Here is a 13804-nt window from a genome sequence, read left to right on the forward strand (position 1 = left end):
GAGGCCCTCGGGCAGAGCATGCTCAGAGAACCCAGGAAGCTGAGGCAGCGGCCACAGTGGCTGCCACGCGGCTTTGCTGGTATTTGCTAGCCGATGCCTTGAACTGATTCCTAAGGGGCTTTGCTTTCCTGGAAAGGCTGGGATAAGCCCTAGGAGAGCTGTGACGTAGGGAGCCGCGGACCCTTCCTGGATGCGCTGCACAGGGGTCGGGGGTGGGACTTGGTTTCTGAGACTGGAAGGAGCACACGGAGAGAAGCGCTGGCTCCCCGCCCGCACCTTATCCTTTTCCGGCCGCTCTAAAGCCCGTGCAGGCCGTGATCTCAGAAAACGCCTCCCCGTACGCCGCTCGGCTTCCGCTCACCCTCACCCCACGGCGGGAGCGAGGCTCCTGCTTCCCCTCCCCACGCCGACAGAAATAGCAGCCGTAGACATGAAGGCCCCAGAACAGCCTTTCCTGGGGACTTACGGCCACAAACAGCTCTCCTTGTCAGCCGTGGCATTTGAAGGTCTGCAGAGGCCGAAAGCTCACCTAGCGCGGGGGGACGGCCCAGGAATCGCGCCGTTGATAATTGCTTCTAAAGAGGCACGTGAAAGCCGCTGACGGTTAGATCGAAGTGCGCCTGGGCCGGCTGCCGAGGCCGCCGGAGACAGGACGGGGCTCGGCGAGGATGCTCGAGCAGGGCTGGCGTGACAAGGTTATTTGAGCTGGCGAGAGGCGCTGGGGCTGGAGGAAAGCATACGGTCAATTAAAAGCGTTCAATAGATGATAGCGGTTTGCGGGGAAACCCCCCCCAAGTGTCTCTCCCTGATAATCATGTTATTTTTGGCCGGGGGGGATTTTAACAGTCGGCTACAGTCGCAATACAAGCAGCGTGTCCCCGCGAGGATACGTCCCCAGCAGCCCTCCCCAGCAGTCCAATTACAGCACAGTCAGCACTAGCATGAACGGATATGGAAGTGGCGCCGTGGCCAGTCTAGGGGTCCCGGGCTCGCCTGGATTCCTTAATGGCTCCTCCGCTAACTCTCCCTACGGCAGTAAGTGTCTGTTTTTGTCACCCGTCATCACACAGATTCATATTCGCTGCGAAGTCAAATGTGTGCGTTGCCTGGATGTTCTGTGGTGTGAGCTACTGGACAAAAGGAAGGGTGGCTCTGGAGGCTGGGCGTCCACGTGACGACAGTAAATTGACCTAAAACGGGCCCCACGCGGTCACATTGGAAACCCAAACAAAATCGGCACCAAATGGGGCCGCCCAATTGGAAACGAAAAGTCCAACGCGAGAGTTTGCCTGTTATCCAGAGAGTGGCCAAGCCAGAAACATCTCGTGCTTGCTCTGTTGGGCCGACGCTCCAGGCGAGGCCCTGGAGCTCTCTGTCGTGTGGCCGTGCCCGGCGTCGCGCGTCCTGACCATGTTTGCTTTGTTGCAGTAGTGCCGTCCAGCCCCACCATGGCAGCCTCTTCGGTCACCCTCCCTTCAAACTGTAGCAGTACACACGGCATTTTCTCATTCTCACCTGCCAATGTCATCTCTGCAGTGAAACAAAAGAGCGCCTTCGCGCCCGTGGTCCGGCCCCAAGCCTCCCCTCCTCCTTCCTGCACCAGCGCCAACGGGAACGGACTGCAAGGTGAGGGTGCGCGCTGGCCTGAGGCCGTGGCCTGGGAGCGCCCGGAGGGCCCCGGGGCAGGCCAGGCTGGGCCGTAGGGCTGGAGTGAGGGGCTCTCCCTGGGGGACGGGAACTCCGACCTTCCCCCGGGCCCACCCGCGGGCTGCCGGCAGGGCGGCCCTGGCTGTTGCATGTTCTCCTTCGTCTGCCGCAGTGCGACACCCACCCCCCAACCCGGTGCTCCCGGAAACGACCCCCCCCTCGTTCAGTCCCCACAACCGGATTCTTCCTCTTGGTGGATGAAACCCATTTCCTCATCCTTCCAACGTGACTTAAGTGGCCTCACGGTAAAGCGGCCCATACCTGCAGGGAGTGGAACCTGCAAGGGAAGGAAAACGGGCCGTGGTGAAGGCAGCGGGGCCCAGGTTGCGTCCCGTTCAGCCCAGAGCGTGGGCAGGTGCAAGCCTGTCGCTCCCCTGACTCACAAGGCAGTGGGACAGCCTCAGGCCTGGGGTGGTGGGTCGTGGTGCCGCCTGCAGCGCCCACCTCGAAACTGGCCCGTTCTCACTGTCCCGAGCCTGAGCCTTTATTCGCAACCTGGTCTAACGGACCACGGGGCACACGAGGCTGCGTTGTCCTCAGAAGGGCGCGTGCACCTAGACCCGGGGCTGTGCGTGCACCAGTGCTGCACGGGAGTTGGTTTTCCAGGAGAGTTCCTTCAAAGACGCGAGAGGGAGAAGGTCCCGCCCAAGGGCAGCGGGAGGCCCCGCCTGGCACAGCTGCCCGTAGATGGGGCCGCGCGGAGCGGGCACCCAGCGCCTGCCCAGTGCTGGGGCCCTCTGGGCAGTGGCCGGTGGTGCGAGTGGCAGGCGGGGCTGCGTGAGGGCCCCTAGGCCCCGTGAGCTTGCACGTGGCTCTCGGTGACTGACTGAGGCCCACAGGCTCTGAAATTAATTAAGTGGCCGTCATCTGGCCTCTTTCAGACACCACCTTTGGTATATGCTCCTCCCGGTGAAAACCAAATCCAGTTACTCCTTTAAAAAAATGAATCCATTCAACCAGTATTTACTGAGCGCCTACTATGTGCCAGGCTCTCTGCTGGGTGCTGAGGACGCTACCGTGGAGAAGACAAACTGGCCCTTTTGTGAAGTCGGTGGCATATTTCACTTTGATGAACTAATGCTCAAAAAAGGAACTGGAAAGGTATCAGTGATTTGAAATAATTGTCTGCACAACACCTGTTAGCGTGAGAGGGACGCCCAGCCCCGAAGGGCCGCCGACTGGCCTGCAAGCCAGCAGCGGTCACCAGACCACAGGCGCTTAAGAGGCGGGTGGCCGGGTGCCACGGCCCCGCCCGCCGTCCACCCGGTGCCAGGGCCCATCGAGAGGTGGCGCCACGTAAGCCGTGTGCACACACACAGCTCTTCCAAACCATAAAGTTGTAACGGTGAGTCGGAGATAAATTAATAGCGCTGAAATTAATGAACTGAGAAATTGAAGCTCCCATCACTACGTGAACAGACGTATTAATATGTTATACATAAGTTAATGAGAATGATCACTGACAAAAATTGAACAACACTAAAGTTACAAGATTTTAGATGACATCTGTACCCAGAGTTCACTGGGAAGCACCTGCTGCACTTGGCATCTTGGCCCAAGTTTCTCTTTCCCTCCAAGAAGAGGAAGGACGCGCTCCCTACGGTGGAGCCGTGACTTGTGTCTCTTGAGGGCCCTTGGCCCTGAGATTGCAACCAGGTGGGCTGTGAGTGGCTTTGATCTTGGCAGGTCCGCGACTCACCATTACGATACAGAACGATCAGCGGAAGGTCCAAGGCAGGGGCTGAGAGCAGAGGGGAACCCGAGGTGTGTCCAGTTTGACTGACTTAGGGAGCGAGAGCTGTGCCCGGGTCCCAGCAGCCCGAGAGCTGGCCTCGGCTGGCGTCACAGAAGTGACCGGGTTGGTTCGGCATCTGTCGACGGAGGTGGCCTCCTGGGGGGGGTCTGGGCCTCCGTCTGCTATAAGCCAGCCACTGACGTGTGTGGGCAGCGGCCCTTTCACACCCGGAAAGGCCAGAGCCTTTCCCTTTGCCACGTGAGGTCGTTGAGGCGAGGACCCCGGGGACCTGTCCCCCACGAGCACCCCACACCCCCTGAAGTAGGTGCCTTAACCGAGCCCACGGCTGGTTAATGGCGATTGTGCAGACCCACTGTCACTGCCGACCGAAGCCCAGGGAGGCCCCCCCCCCCAGCCCCCCACCCCGGTGAGAGGCGCCCCTGACCTGCCCCCTCTCTCTTTCAGCTATGTCTGGGCTGGTAGTCCCGCCAATGTGAGGGGCGCTTGTTACCTCCCGCCGCGCCCAGCATCCAAGGACGGACTTCAGGGGACACGTTAGTACATAAGAGGTGCTGATGGAGACCGTGTCTTCAGTACATCAGCAGCGGTTGAAATGCTACAAAAGACTTTGTTTAAAGATTTTATTTAAACTATTAAGAATCAACACACAAACGACGTACTTCTTCATGAACAATTCCATTTTATTGACTGAACTTTTCTCATATTTTCACATTTCTCAGTCCTGAAGAATAAGGAGAACAAAGCAATGCCTATTTTGTATAAAGTTTCTGACTCCGTCTTGGCTCTGTCTAGTACTTGCTATGTGTTGGGAGAAACTTTGTGAATGCACCATTTTGATGATCATGAAACACTGATGAAAAACGCCTCCAAACATTTTTCTGTACTCATACTTAGATTCACAATGGTTGTGTATCTCTATAATGTGAAATATTTTTTTGTGGTGACAAAAGGGGGCCAAGGAGGTCTGAGCCATCGAACTGGAAGAAAGGAAGACTATATGAGTAGGAGAATTGGGGTGGCAGGGGGGGAGGGAGGGTTTATCGTTGCTTAACTTCATCTTAATGAAACGGAACTTTGTAACTTATTGTAGTTAGAAATTGTAACTTTGATATTGAATTCTCTTGCCTTCAACAAGCACACTGACAGAGGAAAAAAAAAATGCTACTGTCTGTTGGTTAAAATATTCTCCCACTGCTAGAGCTTCCTGTTAAGCAAGTGTGATCTGCGACATTTTTTTCAACTTTTGCTAGCACTGTATACTATTGCATTCTTAGGCTACTGTGAGGTCCATGTTTCTTGTACCAGAAATTGTCCTTTTGACTTCTAGATCCTTCTTCCCTGATGTGTTTTGTATGTGGTTATAAAATTGTAGACTTTTGTGATTTTGCCAAAGTTGTAGCTAAATATTTATACACTTGTCTTGAATTTTTTTCAGATCCACTTAAATATTTAGGGGAAAAAAACGAGTTTTATTCCTTATGCGTCTTATAAGGAATAAAATGGTCTCCATTCAACACTTACTTACTTTTTTCCATGAACACTTGCTGTTGCTAAGGGACTTTATTTTGTAACATATCAATTATAAATATTGTATTTATCTTTGAAATTTTGTACACTGCTTTTCCCACCATTTTCGGTTCCTTTTTCTTGTCTGCGTTGGTTTTTGATCATGGCCTGGTGTTGTGATGCTGGGGAAGAGCATTAAAGCCAAGAACTGTTTGATCTGTTTCGTTCAGTGAACCAACATCCTTGCATTTCATTTGTACTTCCAAAATTTGCTATTGTTTGTTTAGACTTTCCGTCCTTTTTTTTGTTTTTTTTTGAGGAAAAGTCAAATTCATTGTTTATTTTTATATTATTTTTAAGTTATCTGAACAAATACTTTTGAAGAAAAAAAAGTTCGTTGTATAGTCACAACAAAACGGTGCCACCCGCTGTGACAAACCCTCGTAGATTCCGTGCATGTGGAGCGGCCACGAAGAGGCGACACCGTTGGGGCTGTGTCCTCCTTCTGTTTTATTTTTTTTGTAGAATGTAAAAAGTCATTTCAGCTGCCACCCATGACTTTGCCACATAGCTGAACTGTGTTTACTGGAAAAATTCAGAGGCCTAAAGTTTAAAATAAAATTTACTTCTGATGTTTTAATGAAAATGTTTGCCACATTAACTTCTCTGATGCCTTAAAAGTGGACTTCTTTAAAGAACCTTTGTGCTGTTTGATCACAGGCTTACCCCACAATTGTTAATCAGTATTTCATTTGGAGATTTACGGCGTAAAACACGCACACGCACACGCCCGGAGACCCCTGTGTCGCTCCTTTCTGCATCTGGTTCTGCTGTGTCCTGTGTCCTCCCAAGCCCACCTCCGACTCAAGAGAGGTTTCAGGGGACCCACAATCACCCCTCGTTTAAAATTCCTTTTTAACAACACGTTTTTTGTGGTCAGAACCCAGCAGCACTGTCTGTACTTTTTAAACTGGATAATGACCTCCTTCAGACACTGTACCTGTTAGTGCCAAACCTGCCGTGAGACCAAGAGGGTCGTTTCTTTTTTCCCTTTGCAGACACAGCACAGCAAACGGTTTGCAAACTGCAGCAGAAATCAAATCTAAAACAAAAAGGAGGGACTTTAAAATTTTTTCTTGACAGAAACCAAAACAAAACAATGCAGGACTTAAGAAAGTGTCCATTCAAGGGACTAAATCAAAGGATCAGAACGTCCCCAGGGGTTAGCGGGTCACACTCTGGCCCTGCGACCAGCCTGAGGAGTCACTCTGGAACTCTGTTGCCTCCGTTTTATTTTGTATAAGTAAGGGTTTGACCTAAAAATGAGCTCACGTGTACACGTGAAGGACATTCGCAAGTCTCCTTGTCCCTGCACTTGGTTTGTGTTTTAGATTAATTAGTCGCCCTCATGGCTTCATCGTCTCAAAACTGAGCGCTCCACTAAATGGTAGATTTTACTGTTAAAAACCCTACAATAAGATTGTTTTATCTGTACATTTTTTCAGATATTTAACTGTATAAAAATGTTCATTTTACACAATATTTAATTAAAGTATTTCTTGTCTGTGAATTTCACTTTGGGTAATTTGATCTGTTTTGATTATTAAAATGGCTTTGCTCAACACGCAACAGTTACATTGGCCGGGTGGGTGGGGTTGATCTGCACTCCCAGAGCTCCCTTGGCCAGGATGAAAATGGTTCATAGAAGAACCTTCTCCAAGGTTATCTGCCCTCAAACGCTCACCTAAGCCGCACGGAGAGTTCCTTGTAGTTACTCAGATGCCTCTGGTCCCCAGAGGGGCCACCTGTACGTGTGTTGCACGCCCGCCGGCACATGGGAACACGACTGTGGGTCAGACCTGGGGGCCACAGCAGCACTGTGGCCCATAGACAGTCTCGAGACTCGGTGGGGGCTTGGTCACCCCCACCCCTGCTCCAGGCCCTCCTGCCTCAGCCCCTGCCCCTGAACTGGAGGACTGGCAGGTAGAGGGCAAGCATTCTGGCTACTCCAGACATGTGCTCCTCTGTCCCTGTCACCGTGCTCCACCGGGACAAGATCCAGCTCAGAAAGCTCCGGTTGGACGGGCAGGCACCAGGGCTCCGGACACCAGTGCCACTGAACCCTGACCTGAGGGACACCGTCGCCAACGGCAGGTCCACGGCCGTGGTGTGACAGGCCCCATGCACTGCGCCGGCCCCTGGGCCGCACGGAGGTGTGGCCAACGGCAGGGCTCTAATGAGATGCGCCGTCAGCACCGGGGCTCTGATTTTTGCAGCTGTGCTCAGCTCCTGTGCCTTTTCAGCAGCACCACTCCGTTTCATTCTGTAGTTTTCATTTGCTCCTCAATGAAAGGCTGGTTTTGCATGTTTTGGCTTGCAGCTCTCCAACACATACACATAAGTGTGATCCAAATTAGTACTCACAAATGTCATCTTAATTACTTGTTCTGCCGAGCAAAACAGGGAATGATTATCCAAAACATAAAGAAACTTGTGAATACCTTTTTCTCCTGTCAATGACAATCAGGTTTCTCTGACTGCATTCTCGTTTCAGCCTTAAAGAGACAGCGAAGAAAGAGGCTCATGGGGTACAAGGCTGCAGCCAGCCCCTCCCCCCCCAATTCCCCTGCGTGCTGGGCACCAACCTCACCTCCTTCCCCACTCTGAGCCGGTGCCAGCGATGCCTGCTCAGGGGCGTGGCAGGGGCTGCCGCTCTGAGCTGCTCGCCTGGGCCCTGTGACCAGCGGGGAGGGAAATTATTTTATGCTTGTGTTTTGAATCCGAACTGAGAACTGCATTCTCGCCAAATGTGTGCCAATTACTGTCAGGCCACCTTCCAGGGTCTTCCAAGCTTTTAAAGATTATTCAAAGCACTTGAAATGGGCTTCAATCTAATGCCTCATTTCATTGCATTAAACAGCCTAGTTAATAAAGAATCGATATATTCAAAGGGCAAGGTTATCTTTTGTCTATAAGGGGTGGTGTCATTCTGAACCTTTTATAGTTCAAATGCTGAAAAAGACCTCATGAAATCCATACTCATCAAGCGGGTCAACGGGGGCAATAAAGAGGCGTCCGAAAGGAGGGGCGCCCGCCCTCCCCCAAAACAGCCCCGGCCTTATCTCCCCGCCCGGCACCCAGAGAAGTCCTCAGAAAATGTCAATTTCTCATCAAGACAAGAGGCTGCGATGATCACTTTTTCCAGAGAATACACACAATTAAGAGAATGCAGAGGGGCGGCTGCGGCGGGATTTGTGGCTCCTTCTGTCCCCAGGAGCTGCCAGCTCCCTCCCAGCAGATAATAAGAGTTGTTGATAACTCAAGTGTCAATATGCCAGAGAGCGAGTTTTGAATGTGAGTCCTTGTGCTCTGAGCCCGCCCGGCCGATCCCAGGCCCTGATAACGGCACAGCTGCCAACGGACACCCTGGGTTGGCCCTCACAATTAACGCGATGAATAAATCACACAAAGGAGTCGGGATGCTTTATACTCGGTGAGACAATCCCCTGCTTTACCCTTCAAGGATTCCTTTTATGTTGGAATAAGGTTGCTTTTAATGAAATTTAAACTCATCAGAGGAAATCAAAAACCTCCAATCAGATTACAAATTGATTTTTTGGTCATTTGTCATCCCCAGTATAGGGCTGTGGGTTTCACGGGGAGCGGGGCTGCCGGTCCGGGTCTGGGGAGCCAGCACGCACATGGCTCCCAGCCCCCGGCCTGGGGACAAACGGATAGGCTCTGGACCCCGTGCAGACTCAGACGCGGTCTCCCCACCGCCCGGGTCTGGCAAAGTGGACCCACGACAGCAGCAGGTGCCCGTCAGCTTTGAGTCCAGCTGAGGCTTAACCCGGGGACATCCTCGGCGGAACCCACAGTGATTTCTAGGTCTGCAGTCATGATCCGCTGAGGGCGGCCAACAGAGACACGTTCTCTTGGGATTGCAGTGAGTTTTGGTTCGTACCCGCCACGCCCTGGATCTGCTCTGTGTCACCCCACGTGGAGCCACGTGGAGTATGCCCTACACCCCAAGAGCTTACGATGTGGGGTGGAGAGAAAACGCGGCCAGTCCCACTTGGCCATCCAGTCGGAGCCCAAGCGTTCACTCCTGAGCACAGCCTGCCCTGGGAGTTCTCCCAGGGGTCTCCTGTTGTACCCTGGAAGGACTCTGGGTTTTCTGAGGACGAGCCAAGGCCGTGCTTTCCTCACCTTCCTATCTCTACATCGAGGGCACCCGGTCGAGGCTGCGGTGAACCACCGAGCATCTGGGACTTAGTGTGGGTGTGTCGGAAGGATGGGGCTCCGGACAAGATCGGGGTAGTCACTACTTCAGCACAGAAGTGAACATCACTTGTGATTCAAGATTCCTCAGAAACCACCTCTTAAAATACAATTTCTCAGCGAGCAGAATACCCAACACCTTTCCAAATAGCAGATAAGCATCGTGCCTCACTCACATGTGGCACCGGAGGGTCGAGGGACACCTGTCACAGGATCCTGTCTGGCCGACCCAGGGGGCTCTGTGCTGGATCTGGCTCCCCTCTCTCGGGTGACAACACTTCAGTTTGCAGGGGGCAGGTGACCGGCCCAAGGTCACAAGGCTGGAAGGACCAGGGCCCGATGCCAAACAAAGTCTCCTGTCTCCAAACCCTCTGTTTTTTCCCGATTTAGGCTTCAGAGACCTTCAGGAATTAATGAGAGAGAGAGAGAGAGAGGAAGAGCGAGCGAGGCCATCTGGATGGAGTGAGAACCACCATACCTCCCTCCCAGCCAAGTCAGGAGGGCACGTGCCCCAGGGCTCGAGGGGCCTGGCTCAGCCAGGCCACCTGGACAGGCTGCGAGATGGAAACTGGTGTGTCCGGCCCAGTATCAGCTGGAGCTCAGGATACAACCAATGTCACCGGTTCACAGACCCGAAACCAAGGGCAGAGGATCATGTCCCCGGGGCCTTTGCAACATACAGGAGGCCGGCAAAGAGCTGCTCCCGAGTGCTTCATCCCTGCTGTTCTCAGGTCACCTCATGGTCCACAGGTGGACCCACATGGCTGGGGAAACTGGACGCCTGTGTGTACCCGGTGCCTCTTGGGTCCACGTGGCATGTGCAGTGCAGGCAGGGGAGCCATTCACCCGGCGCAGGGACAGGAAAGGGACAGGCTGGGGCCACCGAGGCAGTGCCAGAGGGACTGGACTGCAAGGGCTGAGCCCTTTGGCCAACACCCAGCCAGGGTGCAGTAAAAGCTTGTCACCATTCCAGATGACAATGGGGACAGGACAAGGACATGATGAACGGAGAAGGTCTGGGTGGTAGAGTCAGAATGAACCACAACAGTCAGAGGCACTGGGCAGAAGAGAAACGAAGGATCAGAAGCAAACACCGGCACAGCACGCATCACCCTGCCCCTCAGACCACGCCCACCGCCGTGCTGATGGTGGCCATGGACCACAGCTCACTCACCTGACACGTTCCCTCCTACAAGGGACCGAGCTCGTCACTGCCTTCTTCCACGACTGTGGGACCAGCAGGACCCAGGCTGGCATGGGGCTGCAGACACCAGGGGAGACAGAAAGTGTCCTGCCACAAAGGGTTCACCTTCTCAGTATGAGATGAGGTTTTGCAAATCAGCAAGAGTAGATGGACATTCTGGAGAAAAATGGGCAAATTCACAGTCAGTACAAGTGATCAGTAAACTGGGAAAACATACCCTCTCTTAAAACTGCGTATCAAATTAAAGTGAGATGAAAAAGTTTTTTCACGTATTAAATTAGAAAAGATTTTTCTTAAAAGCTAATACTCAATCCTGCTGATGGAGAAATGGGCATTCTTAGAGTTGTAGAAAGAAGAGCAAACCAGTGCAACCCTTCTAGAAATAAATTTGACATTGTATCAAGAGACTTAACAATGTTCATATTCTTTGACCCACCAATTCCACTTCCAGGAATCAATCTTAAGGAAATGATCAGAGATTAGACAAGACTTTAAGTGCAAGACTGCTCACCATAGTAATATTTATTTAAATAAAAAACTGTAAAGAACCCAAAATTCTAAAAATAGGAATTGTTCATTGAATTATGGTATAGCCATATAATCGAATACTGTATATTCTATTAAGCTATTAAGATCATGTTTTTGAAGTACATTTAATGAAATGGTAAATAGTAATGACATAAAATTAAGTAAAGCAAGCATATAATACTGTAATACATAATTCGAATTTGTAAATTCCTATGTAGCGAGAAGGTAAGAAGGAAAGACATATGTATTTGGAAAGAATATTAGAATTACAGCAACAGCAGGCATACTTGGGAGGTGAAAGCTTCATGTTACATGCATGCTTTCCAAGTTTTCTGCCAAACAGACATGCAGGGTCCCGGGGAAAACCCTCCTGGCTACCGACTCACCACCCTGCCTCTTGCTGCCAGTAAGGAGGCAAAGGGCACCTCGTCTGGAGACAATCCAGTTGTCCTAGGACACTGAGGCCGATGTACTGCGGGTACTGGCGTCACAAGGCCACGTGGAAGTAGAGTTGAGACTGACATAGTGGCAGGAGACCAGAGACCAGGAAGCGGGTCCACCCTCTGAGAGTGCAGGACTGGAGAGGTGCACGGAGGGGCGGAGCCTGCGGCCACAGGGTCAAGAGAGACAGGACCCCAGGGGGAGATTCCCATGAATCCCAGCTCAACTCCCTGGCTCCTGGCTTTCCCAGCATCTCTTGGGGTCTGATACTAACTTCACTTTTACTTGAACTTCCTTGAAGGGATTTCTGTTGTTTGCAACCAAACCATTATTGACCAAATTAGGGAGAAAAATTATTTTAAAGTTAGTGTTATAAAAAAACTAAAAGAACTTAAAAAGTATTAATTTAATAAGTGAAATGTAGCAAGACTGATGAATACAAGGTCAATATACAACCATATTTCTATAACAATGACAGTTATTGGAATTTTTAAAATGATACAGTTTACAATATTGTAAAAATATCAACAGCTAGAAAGAAAGCTACCAAAGTTATGCAAGATGTCTGCACAGGAAACCATAAAATTGTTGAGAGAAATTTTTGAAAATCTTAATAAATGGACGCATACACCATATTCATGGATTGGAAAACTATGTACTGAAAAGATGCCAATTCTCCCTAAAATGATCTATAAAGTCAGTGTAATCTCAGGCCCCTCTTCCAAATACCACCACGTTGGGGGTTAGGGCTTCAACATATGAACTGGGCGGGGGCAACACAAACATTCAGTCCCTAACACTGTGCAAAGAAGATTTCTTATGACACTACAGTAATTCAGACAGTGGGGTGCTGGAACGAGACTAGACAAACGACGTAATGGATATAAAGTTCAGAAGCAGACTCCACGCACACGGTCATCTGATCTGTAACAAAAGTGACACTGCAGTGCAATGGGGAAGGGTGGTCTTTTCCATGAGTTGTGCTGAGTGTGTGGATATGCACACGGTAAATGAAGCGACTCCCCCCTCACACACGCAAAGTGCAAACCAGGATGGTTGGGGACGCTAAGATACAATGACTCCCCAGCTGTAAGAAAGAGAGGAATAGTTTCAGGCACAAAGGAAGAGGCAGTGTTAAAATCAAAGTCATGAGAACTCCTAGGACCTCTGAAATAGCAGTAAGATGCAGTGATGAGAAGCCATCTGTCTGGGTGGCTGGTGAGGGCTGGGACTTGCAGGAGGCAGGAGGGCCTTTAAAGGTCGAAACAAAAGCCAAACCCAATTCCCTTCCATCTAACACCTCGGGTTTGTTCACCTCAGTCTGCATCAATGCCACAGACAAGGTAGAGACCTTGAACTCTGCACCCGCTCTTGCAGGGAGTTGGTAGAGCAGGCATTCTGAAAAGATCAGCTGTCCAGAAGCCCTCGAGATGCCTTCAGAAAGACTTATGAAAGGTCTTTATCCCTGAAAGAAACTTGAAAAGATCTAAGTAAATGGAAAGCATCCCATGTCCATGGACTAGGAGACAATACTGTTAAGATGACAATGCTCCTTAATTAACTTACAGATTCAATGGAGCCCCTTTCAGAATCACAGCTGGCTTCTTCACAGAAACCGACAAGGTGATCCTGAAGTTCATACGGTATTGATTGCACAGGACCCCAAACAGCCAACCATCTTGCAAAAGAAGAACCAAGTTGGAAGACTCCCACTTTCCTATTTTAAAACTTACTACAAAGAAACAGAAATCAAGACAGTATGGTGCTGGCATAGGCTAGACATACAGATCAATGGAACAGAATTGAGAGTCCAGAAGTAATCCTACATATCTATGGCCAACTGATTTTCAGCAAGGGTGCCAAGATGATTCAATGTGAAAAGAATAGTCTCTTCAACAAATGGTCAGTGGGAGAGCCACAAAGTGAAAGAATGAAACTGGACTCTTACCTCACACCATATACAAAAATTAAGTCAAAATGGAGCAAAGGCCTAAAGGTAAGAGCTAAAACTATAAAACTCTTAGAAGAAAACACAGGAGTATCTTCATGACTTCAGATTTGACAATGAATGTGACACGAATTTGGCAACTGTACAAGACACAATAGATGTGACACCGAAAGCATGAGTCACAAAAGAAAAAAATGGATAAAACAGACTCTTCATCAAAACTAAAAACACCTATGCTTCAAAAGACACTATCAAGGAAGTAAAAAGACAACCCACAGAATGGGAGAAACTATCAATACTTGAAAATCATATATCTGATAAGGGACTTGTATCTAGAGTATAGAAAGAACATTTACACTTACAAATAATAATAAGACAAATGACTCAATTTAAAATTGCACAAACGATGTGAATAGACATTGCTTCAAAGAAA

General features: G+C 50.1%; 2 protein-coding genes across 13 annotated transcripts in view; one reads left to right on the top strand and one right to left on the bottom strand.

Moving 5' to 3' along the window:
* Positions 1–4029, top strand: part of EBF3 (EBF transcription factor 3) — a 123832-nt gene extending 119803 nt beyond the window's left edge. For 2 of the 10 annotated variants that reach the window (XM_079900148.1, XM_079900152.1), the window contains exons 14-17: positions 847–1035; positions 1429–1626; positions 2696–2808; positions 3908–4025. In XM_079900148.1, coding sequence (XP_079756274.1) covers positions 847–1035; positions 1429–1626; positions 2696–2808; positions 3908–3925 — 518 coding nt within the window. In that variant the 3' untranslated portion in view covers positions 3926–4025. Of the gene's footprint in view, positions 1–846; positions 1036–1428; positions 1627–2695; positions 2809–3907 lie in introns of all 10 variants that reach the window. The other 8 variants (XM_079900153.1, XM_079900156.1, XM_079900151.1 and 5 more) reach the window with 5 other exon arrangements.
* Positions 4030–6005: 1976 nt separating this feature from the next.
* MGMT (O-6-methylguanine-DNA methyltransferase) overlaps positions 6006–13804 on the bottom strand; it is a 343097-nt gene continuing 335298 nt past the window's right edge. Inside the window, exons 5-6 of one of the 3 annotated variants that reach the window (XM_079900166.1) lie at positions 10425–10610; positions 6006–6071 (exon numbers count right to left, since the gene is read on the bottom strand). In XM_079900166.1, the coding sequence (XP_079756292.1) occupies positions 10440–10610 (171 nt within the window). In that variant the 3' untranslated portion in view covers positions 6006–6071; positions 10425–10439. Of the gene's footprint in view, positions 6072–9518; positions 9652–10223; positions 10308–10424; positions 10611–13804 lie in introns of those variants that run through there. The other 2 variants (XM_079900165.1, XM_079900164.1) reach the window with 2 other exon arrangements.

The sequence above is a fragment of the Stenella coeruleoalba genome, assembly GCF_951394435.1.
Source record: "Stenella coeruleoalba genome assembly, chromosome: 16".
NCBI lineage: Eukaryota > Metazoa > Chordata > Mammalia > Artiodactyla > Delphinidae > Stenella > Stenella coeruleoalba.